Genomic DNA, 20519 nt, shown 5'->3' with positions numbered 1-20519 from the left:
AAAAATTTCCAAGTGGAAGACAAGAGATGGGAAACATATAATTAAAATATTTTGACCTAACCACTTCATTTCTTGAAACAAGAAAAAAAATCACATACTCAATGAATGAGGTAAAGTTAGAGAAGTCTTATGATAAAAAAAACAAAAAAACAAAACCAAAAAACCTCAAGTATGACTATAGGAAGTAGATTTTTTTAAAATAGGAAGATTCCATAGAACAGTCTTAGGTTAGCTTTCTCCATAAGCTATTAGGGAGATGGTCCCAGGAAATACCTGTAAGGGAGTTGGGGAACTGAGTCAGGGGAGGGAAGGTGGCCAATGAAGGGAGCATTGCCAAGTCAGTTAGCATTGTAGACAAGCAGAGGTGAATTTCCCTGGAGAACTCTAGGAGACAGTGCAGTTCATGCACCTCAGAGCCTATACCCACAAGGGTGAGGGAACTGGAGAATTTAAACACTATGTCTTAAGAAGCATTGATTATGGAGAGCCCCTGGTAGGGGCAGGGAAGTGATGATATCTCTTCAGTACTTACAACCTGCTATCTGACTGTGCCAGGAGTTTCTGGCTATCAGAAAAAGCCCTCAGCAAAGAGGAGAGGTGCTGACAAATGGAAGGCAGGCTGCCATGTTAGAAATGGTGACCTTGTGTGCTATAGCCACCCATCCTTAGTGAAGCATACAATTAGAAGTTGACTGCTGGTGTCCTAGCAAAGCCTGGATAGAGAAGAGGACATCTGGGATTGCCTAGGGCCTAGATTCCCAGAAAGCTCAAATTTAGAGTTGTAGTATTACTCTCAAATAGGTTTATATATACTCTGAGAGACAGACTGGCTTGGGAGAGCAAATTCATCATGCAAATTCAAATATTCCATGATTTTGTCATTTCTTCACTTTTAATCATTTTCAACACTACAAAAACAACAAAGGGGGTTCAGGTCTTGCTTTGCCTTGGAAGAGATTGTGAATGTTGAGAAAGTGGGTATTAAGTGGGGATGTGTCTGCAGTATTATCTAAGGCAGTCTTCAGTGGCTGAAGGTGGCAAAGATTTAGGGTCTTTGGGCCAGAGGAAAAGGGAGAGATTTCCCAGTGAGGTAGAACGTTTTAGAGATGCTTATCAGCCGACTCAGCCAAATGCCAGACAGTATGCTTGAAAAACTCAGTTTTCCAAGTTTGAAATATGAAATGCCAAACAACACAGTGCCTAGAACTGTGTACTTCAGAATTGGTATCACATTGTCAAAGTATTCATTTGAAGAAAGCCACATATAGGATTCTATGGGTCTGCTTAAGGGAAAAAATGCTCCGTAGATAAAGAAAAACTGTCGTTGTTTATGAAGATGCCCAACTAATTTATTTGGCCAGGTACATTCTCAGACTGACAATGAAGAAATTAACTAAACTGGGACCTGCCTTTGAGCTTTACAGTCTATTGTGGGAAACCTGGTTAAGACAGCAGGAGATGGCTAAACACATCAGGACCAATGGTGGTAATGTGGAGTGTTGGATGTCACAGGGCATGGAGTAACAGGGAGGGACATCTGGAATCTTCTAGAGGAGCCAAGAAAAGGTTTGAGGCTATGCCAGCTACCATATTCACAGTGCAAATTCTCCCTGAATGGAATGGACACAAATAACATATCCAGTTTTCACGTGCACAAAGACTCAAAGAAGAACCTTACACATCTTTAGTTTTCTAGCATCGGTGTCAGAGGAAATCCTGGCCAACTCACCCTCCTCCTGGCACGAGGAGCTGGTTCCGGGGTGTTTGGGGACGTGGACTCATTTGGTGTTTCTGAGGTTGAGCTGAGAGATGAGTTACTGCTTGAGAGTTCTTTGTTTTGTTTTTTATTTCCAAACGGGAGGAGGGAAGCCACAAAATCAGATGCATCCTTCTGCTCATCCCTCTGTGAGTCCTGCTTAAGTTTATAGGCCCGGTCATTGGCAATGACTTGGGATAAGGGCATTCCAAATGCCTGCGGGATGAATTCTGGAACCATAGAACAGACATTTATGCTCAGAGACTGTCCCAGTCCAGTAAAGACTATCATTCATGCTAAGGGCAAGCATATTGAAATGATTGATTTCTGAAGAATTGTATCCATCAATGAACATACAGAAGTGACTTTGTGTTTATCAGAATGGCCAAAGTTTCAATTTGAATAAATAAAACTAATGGGTATAAATACATATTTTGGAAGCTAGGTCTGTAGTTTTTCTCCATGTGCCTCCTCAAGTTTGTTTTAATACAGAGAAGTGTGACTTTTATTTTTACTTATTCATTTATTTACGTGTGCATACATTGTTTGGATCATTTCTCTCCCGGGCCCCCTCCCCTACCCTCTCCCCTCCTCCCCCCCTCAGTTCCAGGCAGGTCCTGTTCTGCCTTTATCACTAATTTTGTTGAAGAAAAGACACAAGCCTAATAAAGAAGACAAAGCATTTTTGCTAGTTGAGTTGAGGATAGCTATACAGAAATATTCCTAGCATTGCTTTCATGTGTACGTGTTACGACCCATGTTGATTCATCTCTAACTGATCTTTACACTGGTTACTGATCCCTTTCTCATGATAACCTCTGTCGCTTAAAGGTTGCTGTATTAGCTCCTCTGGAGTGGGGACATTAAACGCTTTCACGTTTTGGGTTTTCTACCTATCCCCATACCTCCCATATGTGCTCTCACCTTGTCATGTGATCCAAGTCCAACCATATTGCTGCATTTGCCCTAGATCTAAAGTCCGCATATGAGGGAGAACATATGATTTTTGGTCTTCTGAGCCTGGCTTCAGATCTGAAACTCTGAAGTTACTACAGGAAGAAGCAGGAAACACTCTGGAACTAATAGGTATAGGCAAGGACTTCCTCAATAGAACCCCAGCAGCCCAGCAACTAGGAGAAAGGATGGACAAATGGGACTTCATAAAATTAAAAAGCCTCTGTACAACAACAGAAATGGTCTTTAAATTGAAGAGACCACCCACAGAGTGGGAGAAAATATTTGCCAACTATACATCAGACAAAGGACTGATAACCAGAATACACAGGGAACTTAAAAAACTAAACTCTCCTAAAATCAATTAATCAATTAAAAAATGGGCAACTGAACTAAACAGAACTTCTTCAAAAGAAGAAATTCAAATGGCAAAAAAGCACATGAAAAAAATGCTCACCATCTCTAGCCATAAAGGAAATGCAAATCAAAAACACACTAAGATTCCACCTCACCCCTGTTATAATGTCATCAAAAACACCACCAACAACATGGGTTGGGGAGGATGTGGGAAAAAGGAACCCTCGTACACTGCTGGTGGGAATGCAAGCTGGTGCAACCACTCTGGAAAAAAATTTGGAGACTTCTTAAAAATCTAAACATAGACCTGCCATATGATCCAGCAATCCCACTCTTGGGGATATACCCAAAGGAATGCAATACAGGTTACTCCAGAGGCACCTGCACACCCATGTTTATTGCAGCACTATTCACAATAGCCAAGTTATGGAAACAACCAAGATGCCCCATTACTGATGAATGGATCAAGAACATGTGGAGTTTGTACACAATGGAATTTTACTCAGCCATGAAAAAGAATGAAATCTTATCATTTGCAGGTAAATGGATGGAACTGGAGAACATAATTCTGAATGTGACATTTTTGATAAGATGTAAATAATACTTTATGTTCATGAGCACACTGTTTTACCAATTGGTGATCTTCAATTTATGTACCTCAGAAATCCCTGAAGGCTACCAAGGAACTGGGGGACTGCATTTATTCATTCATTGAACAAGCATTGATTGAATACTTACTGAATGCCATGTCAAACTTTACAATGCAGGAGGGGCTACAAAGATTAGAAAAGGTCTAGTCCTTGCTTGTGAGGGGTTCAGAGTGTGGGGTGAGATTGAGGTGTGGAGAATCAGACATGTACATAATTAAAATAGTAACTGTCATGTGTCATAATAGAGAAATGTTTAAAGCAAAGACTGAAATACAGTTAAGTGGATACACTTTGAAGGTCCCAATAAAAGAAGCGCTACATGAGATGATAACTGCAGAAGCAGAGGAGCAAGTTGGGAACAGCCTGGGAAGAAGTTATTTTTTTCATTGTGTTCCTTGATCCACATCCTATCTCCTGCTATCTGGGAGAGGGTGTCACCCTCATGAGCTATACTCAAACCATCCTTCTGGCCACATGCAGAAGTAGATTCTGCTATAATATATCTGGTGGGAGGCCCGTGATATACTAAATTCTCTAGTAGGGACAACTTGGGGAAAGTGGAATAATGTAGAAATCTATGACTTTATTTGGATACATATGCAATTGCTTCATGTATCTCTGCAGTAAGTCCACCTGTACACATATGCAATGGATTCTCATATGCCATTTTAATAGCCAATATTTTGCATTCATATTGAAAGACATTAATAATTCAATCAAATGAATTATTCCTATTAGACACAAAATTAGGTCTCCTCGCAGCAGTAAATTGAAATCTAGCCACTCCATTTTTTAAGGCCCTATTAATAAAATAAGATCAAGGGAAAATAATTCTAAGGTTGTTTGTCCTTTAAACAAATAACTAATATTAAATCAGGTGGAAAGGGGCTTTAAAAGGTTTTCCTCCTTGATTCATGAAAACATTCTGAACTAGGCTAATGGCCAAGTCTGTTTTAAGAACAAAAATGCTACTTTAAAGACCTACATCTCTGGTTCATCAAAAGATGCAATTTGTTTTTAAAAAATCCTAACCTCATTTGGGGATTTTCAGAGGTGCTTGCTTTATCAACATAGTAGGTGGTATATTATAATAAAAAATTTAGGAGTTTCTCTTTTGGATGGCGTAGTGAGATCCAATACTGACATAAAGCCATTCCTATGTTCCTACTACTAGCAAAATTAGGAAGCAAAGGAGACAGTAGCAGACCAAAGGGTGTGCACTTGTGCTATCCTGTCTGCAGAAGTAATCAAATATTCTTCAAAAAGTTTGGCAGAGTCAGAAAACATGGATGTTACATGAAAATACATGGAAGTGGATGAGGGGATAACAACAGAAAGAACATTCTGATGTATCAGGTGACATGTCTGCTCTTGTAGGCAATATGCATAGCAGGAATTTACTCTAAGTTGGGGACTACTTTCCTAGCCATTTTTCCATATAAGGAAATCCAATCAGAGGGTAGGGGAGTTGAAGAGGATCCAAGTATGTTATATATATGGAGATAACATAAAAAAAATTCTAACATCTCTAGAAAAAGGGAGAAACATTGTTTCCTTCTGAATCTGTCACTTTTAATGCCTGAAAGTCTGTCACTGTACTTGTAAATTGATATAACAAATTAAACATGAAATTAATGAAGTCATTCTTCTCCAATTTTTGTTCCTCATTTATTCTCATTCTGGAGATACAGCTACCCATAGCAGATTTTTTTTTCTCTTTAGTAGGGTTTCTTCTTTGAATGAGTTTATTCTTTCTATGGTAGTTTAGATGTAGCCTCTTTTGTTTCTTGTTAGTTTAGATGTAGCCTCTTTTGTTTCTTGTTGCTTTCTCTGGTGACTCTCACAGCTTCCCAAAGGAGACCCCACTATTTTTGTAAATTGTGCTACAGTATTTGTAGTATCTGTAAAATTCTAGGAGGGATACTTGAAAATTATTTCTTCTTAAAAATATGACTATTGTGAAATTGAAGACTCATCACAATTCTATTGAGGAAACCCCTTATTTATTTGTAAATAAAGCATTGGGCACCCGTGAATTCAAACCTCTTCTGTGAGGGGAAAAAAGGAAACCACAGATGCTTCACATTGACAGAAGTTATTAAAATTGATAATAGCTTTTTTAAAAAAATGATAAGGAAATTACCCAAGACTCACTGTGCTGGGGCTGGGGACAATGGGATCATGTTCTAATCCATAGCACATGCTCCCTCAGGAGTCTGCTCCCCTGTTATCCTCACTAGTAGTGACTGTCTTTTCTCCTTCTACATGAACCACAGGGTCGGGAGGTGGTGGACCATCTCTTTGTTACCAACTGCTAATTCCAGACCTTTACCATTCCACTTGTGTCAGAAACTTACCACTATTAGTTTCCTCTTGTCTCTGCTCTTTGTTGTTTCTATTGCCATTGGTTTTGATTCACCATTAGACCCCCAGTCTACCATCATCCTGGTGACTTGGCTGTCCTCCTAAATGACTCATCCAATGCTGTATTCACATTTCCTTGGCCTCCTCCTCTGTTTTTAATCTTTTCCTATATGCCACCCACTCCCTGGTTGCATACTGGACCTTGTCCTTGCCAGAATCTGACACTTATTGCCACCTCTATCTCAGTCCTCTCCTCTGAGCACCAGCCACTTCTTCCACCCTTATGTCTGGATGTCCCAAAGGCATCCCTTATTCCTCATCTTTTCTACCAGGTCCTATTCAGATTTCCAATGGTCTCTGTTCCTCATATGGGCAAACATGAATTCTGAGAGCCACACTTGGCACTTCTCTCCTTTTCTCATCCCATTTGTACTCTACCACCTTGTCATATCACCCTCATGTTATTTCTTGTTTCCATCCACTTCTCTCCACTTCCACCATCACATTACTCCCACTCCAGGTCAAGGTACCATTATCTTACTCTTAAACTTCCAAACAGCCTTCTAACAGGCCTTCCTCCCTTCATACTGGTGTCACCCCCAGCTCAAGTTCATATCTTACACTGCAGCATGGCAATCTGTTTAAAACATTTCATCATCTCCTCTTTGGTACATTTTGATTGTGACTCAATGTTGTTAGCATGCAGACCAAAAGTTGTGTTGTGACCTTCACATTCCTGTGTGACCTGGCCCCTTCTTACCCTTTGCTAGATCCACATTCCTCACGGTTCTCTCTTCTTGAGTGATAGCACTCAGAGATGGCATTCAATATATTTTTTAGCAGTCAGAGATGGCATTCAATATATTTTTTTTGAGATTGATAAAAACCAGTGATACTTGATTTTTCTATTGCTATTTTTATTGGTATATTTTAATTGTACATAATAAAGGGTTTCATCATGACATTTCCATATTTTGCTATTTAATATGAAGCAAAAATAAAAGTTGTAAGCAACTACTCTTATATAGTGTTATGTCACAGCTCACATATAGTGAAATGGTTTGACAGGAAGTAACCATAAAAAATGGCATGATGGGATTTTAGCACAAAAAAGGTGACAGAATGGAATAATCTATTTTTTTGGTGGTGTTGGGATTTGAACTCAGGGCTTCCTATTTGCTAGGCAGCTGATCTACTGCTTGAGCCACGCCTCTAGCCCACTAATCCATATTTTATGTTGATGACTATATGGTATAATTTGACAATGTCCTGGGGAGAGAGGACCTCCTATCTCCCAGAATTACACAGTAGTAAAACCTAATCCCCATGTGATGTTTAGGAAGCACAGTAACTGAAACAAAGTAGCTAGTTTTTAATCTTTCACCCCCAAACTCGTTTCTTTTTGAGACAAGAAAGACATTTCCTGAAGTTCTGAAAGTTTTAAAAACACTTTTGTTGCCAGGTAATTAAGAGAAATTAAAAAACTGGAACTATTTGGTATGAAAATTGCTTTCCAAACCAGTGTCAACCTTGAATTAGTTTCCATGTGTAAATCAAAAGTCATATGGGCACTGTGTAAGTGGCAGGAGGGACATAGGACTGTCATGTGATCTATATAGTATGTCATTTAAGGCAATTAAATATCATGCAGGATATGATTCCTTCTGATGGAGTCAATTAATATAGTGGTATATCAAGTATTTGTGAGTCACTTTTTATTGGAAGGCTAATTTAACTCAAAAAACTGTTTCTACTTATTTTTAGATGATCTAACCCAAGAGGTCATTTCGAGTTTCCTGTTTTCCTTCTTTTACTCTTGGATTCAAATGATCGTTTTTCACAAATGCAGCTGTTATGAACCCAAATGCTAATATTCAATGGGAAGGAAACAATGTGAGCCAGTTACAGCTGTGCCAGACCAACACCCCACCATCCCCACGCTCCCAGGCGTCCACGTAATGGTTCTGGTGTTGACATGGACAGGGTTTCATGTTTACAAAAGATGTCATGTAATCACTTTTCACTTAAGCCTAGGATATCTTGTTTTTTAAACATCAATCAAACTACTTTATAAAAATCAAACCTCTTTTGCCATGAAGTCTTATACTTTCTCCCTTTAGTTGTATGGGTGACGTGTCTTTTCTTTGGAACCATCAGGAACTGCCTTCCTTTTTCCAGTCAGGTCCCTGTGTGGCAGTACAGAATAGTGGTAGACTTTGACTGAGCTTACATAAATATGATTTGGTCTGGAAAATGTATCATGGCCCAGTGTACAGTGGTCAATTACTTCCCTGGCCCTTCCTTCCCTGCTCACTCACATTCTTGGGTTTTGCTGTTTTGTATGCAATATGAGCAAGCACACACACATCTCCCGCTGAGGGAATGCAAACATCTATCCACTCCTGAGAAAATGCTCATTCTCCTTAGTCTAACCTGAATTGATACTTTCTAAAGAATCACCAAATGTCTACACTATAAGGATTTCCTTCAATCCAAATATTAACGAGATTATCCTAGACTTAAGCAACTCTTTTTTTTTTTTTTTTTTGCAGTACTGGGGTACTGGGGTTTGAACTCAGGGCCTACACTTTGAACCACTCCACCAGTCCTTTTTGGTGATGGGCTTTTTCGAGATAGGGTCTCGTGAACTATTTGCCTGGGCTGGCTTGGAACCATGATCCTCCTGATCTCTGCCTCCTGAGTAACTAGGATTACAGGCGTGAGCCACCGGTGCCTGGCTAGACTTAAGCAACTCTAAAAGAGAATACAACTAATATATTAGTATCCCTTATCTGGAGTTTCATTTTCCATGGTTTCAGTTCCCCACAGTCAACTGCAGTCCAAAATATTATATGGAATATTCCAGAAATAAGCAATTCATAAGTTTTAAATGGCTTTTATTATAGTATATTGTTATAATTAGATATTTTGGTTATTGTTGTTAATTTCTTACTGTGCTTAACTTATAAATTAAACTTTATTAGAGGTATGTATGAATAGGGAAAAAACATACTATGCATAGGATTTGGTACTATCCATTTTCTGGCAAGCGTGGGACATCTTTGAACTGTATGTCTTAGTGATAAGAAGGGACTACTGTACCAACCTGAAGGACCCCTTAAATACACTATACATACATGGGATTGTTCTAATCTAGAACAAGTCAGTGCTGTAATGCAAAAAATAAAATGAGCAAAAGCTCTGGAAGAGCAATGCTTTTTTAAAAAAACATATCAACCAATGAAATATGATATCAATGTAGAATATAGATATAGAATCAATATCAGTAACACATGAAATGATTAAATATAATGCTATCTTTCAGACAATGATATGTAGCTGGACAATCCCTTGCCTTCATTATTATACCAACAAATTCTGCCCTGTTGAGTGGATACTGTGAATATGGATCACAGTTCTCATGTTAGAAGTTGCATATTAGAAGCTCATACAGATACTTCCTGGTTATTAGGGTTTTTTATTGTTCTTTTGTTTTGGATGCTGCTGGGGATGGAACCCAGGGCCTTGCATATGCCAGGCAAGCATTCTACCACTGAACCACACTCTTAGCCCTTGGGCATTAGAACTTTTAAAGGTTGCACAAGTTATTCTATTGTGCTGTCAGGGTAGGAAACATTGACAATTTCACCTTCTTTTCTCCAATTTGAAGTAAACATTTGAAATGCCTGAAGATATTCTGGTTGGAGGCAGTGCTACTGGCATCCAGGGAGGAGAGTCCATGGATGATGCTAAATATCCCACAATGCACAAGACAACCCCCACCACAAAGATTTTTCCAGTCTAAAGTGTTAATAGCACCAAGGGTGAGACACCATTGGGATAGAGATTGGTATCAATGGTGTGGAATAGGTCTTGTCCAATAATGATCACACTGCATTTTTAAAACCCTTGCTTTCATTGTTTTTTATTACTTTTCAAACAGAAATTCAATCATTATGTAGAAGAATTCCAGGGTGAGACATACATCTGTGCTCATTGAACACTCATTCAGTATGTTACATACAATGAACACACATTCATACCACCACACAATTCAGCAATCGTTTCATATGAGACTATAAACACTAGTCACAAAAAAATGGACTGCGCTAGTGAGGCCCAGGTACCTATTCTAACTAAAGAATATTAGTTAACACAGACCACAAACACTTCTGAAAGAGTGACTAAAGTGTCAGTTCCCTAAGTAGTCATAAAAGGAGACACAAAACAGTATGATGAGAGTCAGCAGTTCCCAAAACATACGAGGCAAAAACTAAGCATATTGTGATCTAACATAAAAATACTGAGAATAGCCCACCTTCAGTAAACCATGAGGGTCAGACTCTTTCTTTTCAGTAGACTTGGTAGGTGAATCCAAACTCTTTCTCATTCAACTAGCCCTGCCTGGATTTGCCAGACAGCTGGCTAACATTAGTGTTGCTGTCTGTGGCTACTGGACCCTTTATGCATAGCTGATTAGCCAGAATAATGGTAACCATAAAGTTGGCCGAAGTCACACTGTGCTTAAACCAGCTGAATTCATCAATTCAGCACAGGGATACTCAAGCAAAGAAGAGCCCCAAAACAGCTCTTAATGACATTCCATCATAGAAATCTAGTTTACGTAATAGAATTGAACTATATAAATCTATACAATTAAAAACTCCACCAAATTCAACCATTATGCTCCATGGAAGAAGATACAATTGCTCTAGTTATTTTGTCCTTTACCTCTGTCTTTGTTTTTCTCCTTTCCTAGTGAATCCAGTTTCTTTCTCAAAGATTTCTTTCTCTTTTGTCCATCTGTAAACATTAAAAGAACAAGAAATTATAAAAATAAGCATGCAAGTGATATTTTACATTAACAATAATTAAATTTGAGCAAAAGTATGACTTCTTTCTTACTTCACTCATAATTTGACATTTTAAACAGAGAAATAGCTCTGAAAATACATGAAAACCCCTGACTTGGATATCACATATAACCAGAGTCTTGATATGTGCTCTTAAGTTTTCTTTCAGTCGTGAAAAGTACCAGAAACCTCCCTCTTTGGATGTAATCTAGCTTTAACATGTTAGCTTTTGTAATTACATAAGTCTCTTCCTGTTCTTCATGCTTATACAATGAACCAAATCTCCACAACAGTCCACAGTACATATTGCTTTGGTATCTATGAGCTAGTATCATATAACTGGATAAGGAAATGATTTGGGAGTCCACAGAACTCAGGTCTAAGTATTGCTGCATCATTTACACACTGTGTAATTTTGGAGAATTCTGTGTCCTCATAAATAGGAAGAGAATTTCATATAGTTGTAAGAAGTTAACCAAAGTATGAAATGCTTAATGAGCATCCTGACACATGCTTATAACTTCAGATGTACTTTCTTTGTGGAGGCTGCATAGTATTCCATGGTAGGCTGTATTACAGCTTAATAATTCTCCCATTGATGGATTTTGGGGTTGTTTCTAATTTTTCACTATTATAAGTGGCAAAATTTTCTTTTAGCATCTGCTAGTTACAAGAAATGTACTTAATATATCCATTTAACTCACCAATTAATAAAGATATCACTCATCTCAATGGGCAGCTGCAATCAAATTCCTGTGTTGTCATCTTAATATATTGGGATTCATCACTGCTTTAATTTATTTTGGGACTGTATAGCTGTCAGTCTAACATGTGGGAGATGTGAGTCAGGAATCCACACTCTGACCAAATAACAGAGATGCAACCTATGCTGTAAGGTAACTTATGTTTAAAGGGAGGATTACTACATTGAAAGGAAGATTTACTACATTTACTAAAAAAATGTAGTAAGGAGATTCTACCCAAGAAAACTTACAAACAAGACTCTGATATCAGGAAACAACAGAGTAAGCATTCCAATTTATCCTGTAGATCTTTTGGGTGGCTGTAGGCCATTCATTCACTTTGCTTGTTACATAGTGTTTTCTTGCATGGATATACCATAGCTTATTCTTGTATTGAACTGTTGAAGGGAAATTTGTGTTATTTCTACCTTAGGGCTATTAGGGACAGTGTTTCCGAAAAGTTCTATTCATATCTTCTTCCATGCACATACTAGAGTCTCTCTATGATGGTGGTTCTGAAAGTGTAGTTCTAGAATTGGCAGCATCAGCATTGCCTGGAAACTTGTTAGAGATGCAAATTCTCCATGGTTCTGCCCATACCCATGGAATCAGGGGTGGTATATGGCAATGTGTGTTTGAACACACCATCCTGGGGATTCTGGTGCACACCATAGTCTGCGACCTGTCACCCCAGGGTATATATGTAAATGCTGCATTGCTGGTCAGCATGCATGCAATTGTAGGCTTTATTAGGCAGCATCAAAGTTTTCAAAGGAGTTTTGCTCATTCTTGTTCCCACCAGCATGAGAGTTTACCTAGTCCTATAAGGATAATGTATACTTGTTCCAAAACTCTAAATAACATCTTGAAGCCTCCTTATGGGCAAGGTGTGATTTTTGGTAATAATGACCTACAATAAAGAACACTTATCTATTTGCATTAAATACTATCTTTTTCACTGCTGAAACAGAGATGAATACTAGTAGGTAACTATACAAAATGCTCAGTGATGTACAATGAAGTGAAATTATGCATCAGTATGCCATTTTTTCTTTCCAAATCCTCAGGAAAATGAACAGAACTGCATGTTATAAATGCTCACCCTTTCCCTTCTCCCTTATGATCAATCAAAAGTTTTCCTTGGAGTCTCCAGTTTGTGAAGAATTTCTCATCTTCTGTTCCCACAGAGCACAAAAAGCCTAATTAAGGGGATTCCATATTAAGTGTTTGTACCATATAGAACAGTTTGTGTTCAACTAGTTCCCTGAAGGGCAGTAAGTGTGAAAAATGCCATTCCATATTTGTCTTAGTTTGTTTTCTGCTGCTATAACAGAGTACCACAGACTGGATAATTTATAAAACAGAAATTTTTTTTGGTAAGACTGGGCTTTGAACTCAAGACTTTGAGTCTTACAAAGCAGTCACTCTACCACTTGAGTCACACCTCTAGTACATTTTGCTTTGGTTATTTTGGAGATGGGGTCTTGTGAAATATTTGCCTGGTCTGGCCTTGAACCACAATCCTTCCCATCTGAGTCTCCCAAGTAGCTACGATTACAGTCATGAGCCACCAGCACCTGACATGAAAAAGAAATTTAAAAGACTCACAGTTCTGGAGGATTGAGGGGCCACATCTAGTGCAGGCCACCTTGTGTTATAGCATAGTGGAAGGCATCATGTGTGAGAGAGAAAGAGATGGAACGTGTAGCCACAAGCTCTTTAATGATTGGCATCAATCCATTCACGAGGGTGAAGTGCTCATGACTTAAGCACTTCCTGTTATTCCCTACCTCCCAACACTGTTGTATTGAGGATAAAGTCTCCAATACATGCTTTTTGGGAGACACATTCAAACTTTATCACTATAATACTCTCAAACTCCCCAACTATTAATTCCCATAGAAATATCTTTATGGTGCAAGTGGTGATGGGTATATGTGCACTAACTGCTTTCAGTAAGTGTACCTTCCTACAGACAAACTGACCTATAGGAGGAATTTGGGTAACACATCCTGATCAAAGGCAGGAACAGTCACTTAGGGTTTGATCACTCACCCCGCACGTCCTTTCACATGCACTGTGGAAGTCCTCATTACTGTGGCCAGAGGAGACCATATTCTACCTGAGAGATCTCATAAGCACAAATGGCACATGTGGTCCATCTGGACATCTTCTTTGGGGTGACTAGTATTAAGCAGAGTCTTCAGGAGAGTTGAGAACAAGAAAACATGAGACTGCTCCTTTAGGACACACTTTCTGTGGACTCATTTGATTTTGAGTGGTCTTCCATTCTGAGGCTTGTTTGTTTCTCTAGCTAGACTAGAAGATGTCTGAGAGCAGAAATATGCCTTCCTAGAAATATGCCACTTTTGTTTTCCCTCCAAGTGAAGCAAGCTCTAAGAACTTGTTGACATTGTTCAAAGACAGGAAATAAGAGGTTTGGGGTTGAGACTGAAGGAACCCAGAAGTGCTGAAGTATACACTCTTAATTTTGAGGGTTAATTTCTTAATTCAGAAAATGAGGATTATAAAACAGTATTTTCCACGTTGAATTCTAGAAATAATAATAAAAATATTGTCCAAAGAATGACTCATTTTTAGTGACAGATGAGGAATAAGGGTTATCTTTGGGAGATGGATACTACATGAGAAGGGATGTAAGGGAGCCTTCTGGAATACCTAAGAAGGTTCTATATCTCCACTTGGTTGGTACTTACATGAAATATATCCCATCAAGCTGTATTTATATCCATTCATAATTATACACAATGCTACATGCATGTTATTCCTCAGTAGAAATAATATCTACCAAAAAATGTCATCATCTTTAAAGAATGGCACCAGCTTAAAAATTATATTAACTGAATGAAAACTCAGCAAGAAAGTCTTACAGAAAAGAGTTCATGCATGTTTAACTTTTGTAAACTTCTGGATACTTGTGATCTCATTTGACCAACTCAACTTCCCTGTGACACAGACACACAGTAGCAAGGAATAGTTACTGTTTATTGAGCAAGTATGATAAGCCAAGTGCATAGTGTCCACAACCTTACTGCATCCTCACAACAGCTCTCTGTAGCCTATACAATTATTGTTCCAATTTTACAGATGTGTTGAACAAGGTTAAGAGAGGATCAGATAACTTGTTTATAGGCAAACACTGGGATGTGGTAAACTCAGAACATGCATTCAGGAATATCTAATGTTAAAACTGGTTCTCTTAACCTCTACCTATGCTGTAGGGAAGGAAACATGGCATCTATTTGAGGAATGTGCTAGTAGGGCCACACATATGGACTGGGTGAGAGAGTGAGGGAAAAGAGAAGCTAGCAACTTTTAAGCTCTAAATATACACCAGGACTACCATAAGTAATTTTGTATGACATTTAAAATTTTATATTTATGGATATTACCTAATATACATCAACACACAATCCACTGTAGTAGCTTTTTGATCTACCCATTTTCTAGTTGAGGAAACTGAAAATCAAAGCATTAAGAAAATCTCCCAAGTCACAGAACTGGTAGGTAGTGAATATTGAAATAAAAGTCACATTACACCTCTTTCAAAGAAGCAAGGCTCTGTCTTGAAAAGTGTGGTTAAGAGGAGAACTCAGATGCTCATGACGAGATGCTGAAAGTGCTTTCTTTCTTTTTTTTTCTTTTATTATTCATATGTGCATACAAGGCTTGGGTCATTTCTCCCCCCTGCCCCCACCCCCTCCCTTACCACCCACTCCGCCCCCTCCCTCTCCCCCCCTCAATACCCAGCAGAAACTATTTTGCCCTTATTTCTAATTTTGTTGTAGAGAGAGTATAAGCTATAATAGGAAGGAACAAGGGTTTTTGCTGGTTGAGATAAGGATAGCTATACAGGGCATTGACTCACATTGATTTCCTGTGCGTGTGTGTTACCTTCTAGGTTAATTCTTTTTGATCTCACCTTTTCTCTAGTTCCTGGTCCCCTTCTCCTATTGGCCTCAGTTGCTTTTAAGGTATCTGCTTTAGTTTCTCTGCATTAAGGGCAACAAATGCTAGCTAGTTCTTTAGGTGTCTTACCTATCCTCATCCCTCCCTTGTGTGCTCTCACTTTTATCATATGCTCAAAGTCCAATCCCATTATTGTGTTTGCCCTTGATCTAGTGTCCACATATGAGGGAGAACATACGATTTTTGGTCTTTTGGGCCAGGCTAACCTCACTCAGAATGATGTTCTCCAATTCCATCCATTTACCAGCGAATGATAACATTTCGTTCTTCTTCATGGCTGCATAAAATTCCATTGTGTATAGATACCACATTTTCTTAATCCATTCGTCAGTGGTGGGGCATCTTGGCTGTTTCCATAACTTGGCTATTGTGAATAGCTGCAAGTGCTTTCTAAGGTCACTTTGCCTCTGCAGCCTGAGGGTTAGTTTGAGATTCATCTGCCTGGGGGTGCTTGTAAAACAGTAGACATGAGTTTGTGAGGCACACTTACACTCTGCCCTCACACCAGCCTGAACGATGGACAAGAAGGTACTAAGGCTTGTTGCTTAGTGAGGAAGTCACAGGAAATGGATGTAAACATCTTATTTCACAAGCTTACCAGGTTGGCATGAAAATTTAAGACCTTTTTTATCCTTCCATTTGCAGAGACAACATTACTGAAAAAGGAATGTTATGGTTTGGATATGAAGTTTCCCCCAAAAGGCTAAAGTATTAAAGGCTTGGTTGTCAACTGATGGGTTTTGTAGAAGTGATTGGATCATGAGGGTGCTAACCTCATCAGTGGATGAGATTTAAAGATTCCTCATTTGATGCCATTATTGGGAGGTGGTAGAAACTAGGAGGTGGAGCCTAATTGGAGGAAGTAGGTCACTGGGAGCATGCCCTGGAAGGGTATGTCTTGTCCCTGGCCCCTCCTCTCTCCATCTCTCTGCCTCTTCTCAGACAAGATGTGAGTCATTTTGTTCTGTTCATCATAGCTTTCTGCTATGATGTTCAGCCTCATCACACACAGGCTCAAAAGCAATAGGGCCATGTGACCATGGAGTAAAACCTCTGAAACCATGAGTCAAAATAAATCTTTCCTCTCTTAAGTTGCTTTCTCAGGTATTTTGTCACAGTGATGGACACTGACTAGCACAGGGGAAGATGTTACTTGCAGTGAGCAAAGAAGATAAAGAAAGAATTATTAAATGTCCACTAGGACCAAAGCCTTCCTCTGGTGCCGTCATGTTTATAGGCAAGGAACTGGCCCAGTGGGTACAAAATAGCTAGTCAGCCCTCCACTGCTCATGTGATTTTCAGCACATGAGATGAATTGCACAAACTTGAGCCCTAATGCAAAATCTTGGTGATTTCACAGACATATCTGGATTTTTAGCCTCTCAAGAAAGGCAGAAGAGCTGGCAGCTATGTGTCTCATTTATATTATTGGGCAGCCTTGTAGGTTATAACTCCATTTGAGCCCAAAAGCAAGGTTCTATCTTCTTCAAATATTTTTTTTTAAATTCGGCTAAGAAAAGTTTGAAGGAATGTTTTTTGGCATCACCTCCTCTGTTTCCCAGCCACAGCTGTCTCACTATTTACTTGGACCAAAAAAATAGACTCTCAGAGAAAGCAAACCAAAGGAATTCAAAGACAATGAGGGAAGTTCAGTGAAAAAGTGAGAAAAATATATAAAAGTAGGCATGGGAAAAGAATGGTAAGTGGTCCTTTAGAAATTGTATAGTCTGTGCCATGGTTTCTCAGCCTGGGCACTAGTGACATGTGGAGTCAGGTAAGTCTTTACTGTGGGCAACTGTCCTGTATCATAGGCTATCTAGCAGCATCCCTTGCCTCCATTTAGTAGATGGCAGAGCATCCACCCATTCACAACTGTGACACCCATGGCATTGTCAAATGTTCCCATGGCTGAGAATCACTGGTCTATGCATAATTCTGTTGAAAGGGTAGCTATGCACCCAAAGCAAAAGAGTGTGAATAATAATCACATTTTTCCCTGGTCACCAAGCTCAATTGATAACAATCTCAATTCTGTTTAAAACAGAACAATATGAAAAAGGTTTACAAGTTATTGAACCTTTAAATATCAGGTTGAATTTTGGGCACAACAGCAATTTCCTTCAATTCATGAAGAAATGGAAGTCTTTCCATAGTTATCTTTCCACCAAATTTCTAAGACTACAGGTGGGGGAATAAAGCACGTTCCCTCAGTAAAGAGCCTTATATTTCTTCACATGAAGGGCTTTTTCCTCATTTTGGGTGACAAGATTTGGTATGGAAAAGCATCTGTGGAGAATGGTGGTATGAATGGATGCTGAGCAGCACTCAGGGAAGACTCAGGAGACATCTTAATCCCTTTTTTTAGAGGACTAAAAATGGTGCATGAAGAGACTTAGTAGGCTAGCCCTCCATGGGCTGGAACAAAGATTTAGAACAATATTATAAGAAGGTTGTTTTGTCAGCAAAAGTAACTATTCAGCAATGCAATAACTTACTTCTATAAAAACACCATTCACTGTGGCTTCCATCTTGTTTGTACTCTCTGCCTTGTATCCCTTACTCTGACAGAAACCAGGTCATGATCAATCTTATGCAAAAGGCCAAGTAGTGAGGAACTAAAGCCTCAATGGCTGGATGAGTGAGCCTGAACACTGATCCTCTAGCCCCATTCTAGCCCTCAGATGACTGCAGTCCCATCTGAGCTGGACTGCAACCTCATGAACGCCCCTGAACCAGAACAATCAAGCTATGCTATTTTCAGAAGCTATGTGAGATGAGATACACTTATTATGTGAAAAATTTTTTTTAAAGATGCCCAACTAAATGCAATGTAGTATCCTGGATGAGATCCTGGAACAGAAAATGGACTTGAGTGGGGAAACTAAAGCATGAATAAAGTCTATACTTTTGTTTATAGCAATATAAACAAATATATCAAATAAGATGTTATAAGGTTGTATAAGATGTTACTATTAGGGGAAACCAAGTGAGATACATAGGGAACTCTGTATTATTTTGTAACTTTTCTGTAAATCTAATAAAAAAAAATTAAGCCTTTTCTCCCAGGTACCTGTTGTATTCAGGCAAGGGCTGTAAACTCATCTGTCAAGCATGTGAGAAAATGGAGGCCTGCTATGGCTCATTGAAGTGCTTCACAGAATTGGGAACTCAACTTTATGGTAGAAAGGAAGGCGACTCACAGGCAGGAGTCTCTGACCTGGCTGAAACTAGGGAAATAATTTCTTATTCTCATCTCTTAATCTGAAGAAAGGGATGTGACCAAGCTGACATAAAACATCCATTATGGCTGTCATTCTGATGAAGCATGTTAGTTCATAAGGGAGCAGACAGCTAAGAGCTTTTACCGGATTTGGTTTTATGGCACTGGTAATGATGTCACAGGTGGTTGATTAGATTGTCTTAAATTCCTCCTAAATCTTAGGTCCTATCCTTTTTTTTCTGCTTAAGTTAACCAGATCTTGTATTTTTCATTTGCATCCAAGAGCACTGACTACTACAGAAAGTTGTTTATTTTTAAGTTACCATGCCTTGTCTAATAAACCAAAATATTGCATTTAAAATAAAATATAACATATATTTACATATACATGTATATGTATATATGAACACGAATTTGGTGAGTTATGCAATCTGTGGATATCTCATAAAATATTTACTAATGTTATATTTTATCCTTTACTAAGACTAAAATTCATTATTTCTTCTCACCTACCTCCCCTTTTGCAGGTTTTCAGGTTAACAAAGCTATTATATTATGAATGGCTTCTCACACTAGGGAGCCATTCATTGTGCCCATGTTCCACAGCTGGTGTTTTCCAATGATTAATCTTAACCATGTAAATTAAACTGGTCCAGTACGTCCACATTGGAAAACTGATAGGGACTGATGAGAGCAGGGCAGCCAAAATCCCAGTCAAATCTATTTTTGCAAAGAAGACTGGATACTACTTTGACCCTTAGTAGAATGAATTCCAAATTGTCCCTTTTACTTTCCTGAGTTTTCTGCTTCATCTTCAAAGTCCATCCCAAAAAAACTGAAGGGACAGCAGCTCTGATAGACAGGGGGAAGTAGGTACCCATGAAAGGTGAACCCATAGCATCACTGCAATGCTCTGGCCTAAGAGTCAACCAAGGGTGAACTCCAGAGATTTAGGAAGGGAACCAAAGCAGGGGTTATTTCTCTACCCTAATGCAAGGATTCTATGCCCAGGAATGCTGTGATACGGCACATGATCAATCTCCTTGGCTTGGAATATTACACTATGACAGTTACCTGTTTAAATGTCTTCTTCTCTTTAGAAAGTTTGCTCATCACCCATCTGTCTATCCTTTCATCCACCTAACACTGTTTAAGCACACATTGTAGGGTAGACTGAGCTTTGTGCTAAGAACCTTGACAAATGGGCAGCAATCTCTGCCTTTGAGGAACTCTGAGTTCAGTGTTAGAGTTAGATGTGTGGAAACCTAATTTACACAAAATAAAATGCTTCTGTGAACTCACTTACTGGGTGCTATGACAGATGAGAGAAGGCTTCCCCAACTCTGCTCGCAAAAGCTAATGTTCAGCTCAATCTGCAAGGATTACCCTTCTCAGAGGTCTTTGGATTTTGGTGGTAGTTTCCTCCAAGAAATCAATCACATGGTGACTATTTAGTTTAGGAAATCCTTTCTTCCTCATTATATCAACTCTCTTAATGTTTTATTCAGAGCAATTCAACTCTTTATCAAAGTAATTATTCTGTTGGTAAAAGAAGATAAGAGTATTACAAATTTAGGAGTGGATAGTTCCTTATGTGGTAACAAAGGCTCAAGAGAGTGGCAAATATGAATT

The 20519-nt window shown here is 38.9% G+C and overlaps 1 protein-coding gene across 3 annotated transcripts in view; it reads right to left on the bottom strand.

The window, feature by feature from the left end:
* Positions 1 to 20519, bottom strand: part of Arhgap6 (Rho GTPase activating protein 6) — a 468763-nt gene that overhangs the window by 46602 nt on the left and 401642 nt on the right. For all 3 annotated transcript variants that reach the window (XM_074063388.1, XM_074063389.1, XM_074063390.1), the window contains exons 3-4: positions 10813 to 10884; positions 1730 to 1986 (exon numbers count right to left, since the gene is read on the bottom strand). In XM_074063388.1, the coding sequence (XP_073919489.1) occupies positions 1730 to 1986; positions 10813 to 10884 (329 nt within the window). The remainder of the gene's footprint in view (positions 1 to 1729; positions 1987 to 10812; positions 10885 to 20519) is intronic.

Source organism: Castor canadensis, chromosome X (genome assembly GCF_047511655.1).
Source record: "Castor canadensis chromosome X, mCasCan1.hap1v2, whole genome shotgun sequence".
Classification (NCBI taxonomy): Eukaryota; Metazoa; Chordata; class Mammalia; order Rodentia; family Castoridae; genus Castor; species Castor canadensis.
This window is presented reverse-complemented; position numbering and strand designations above follow the sequence as displayed.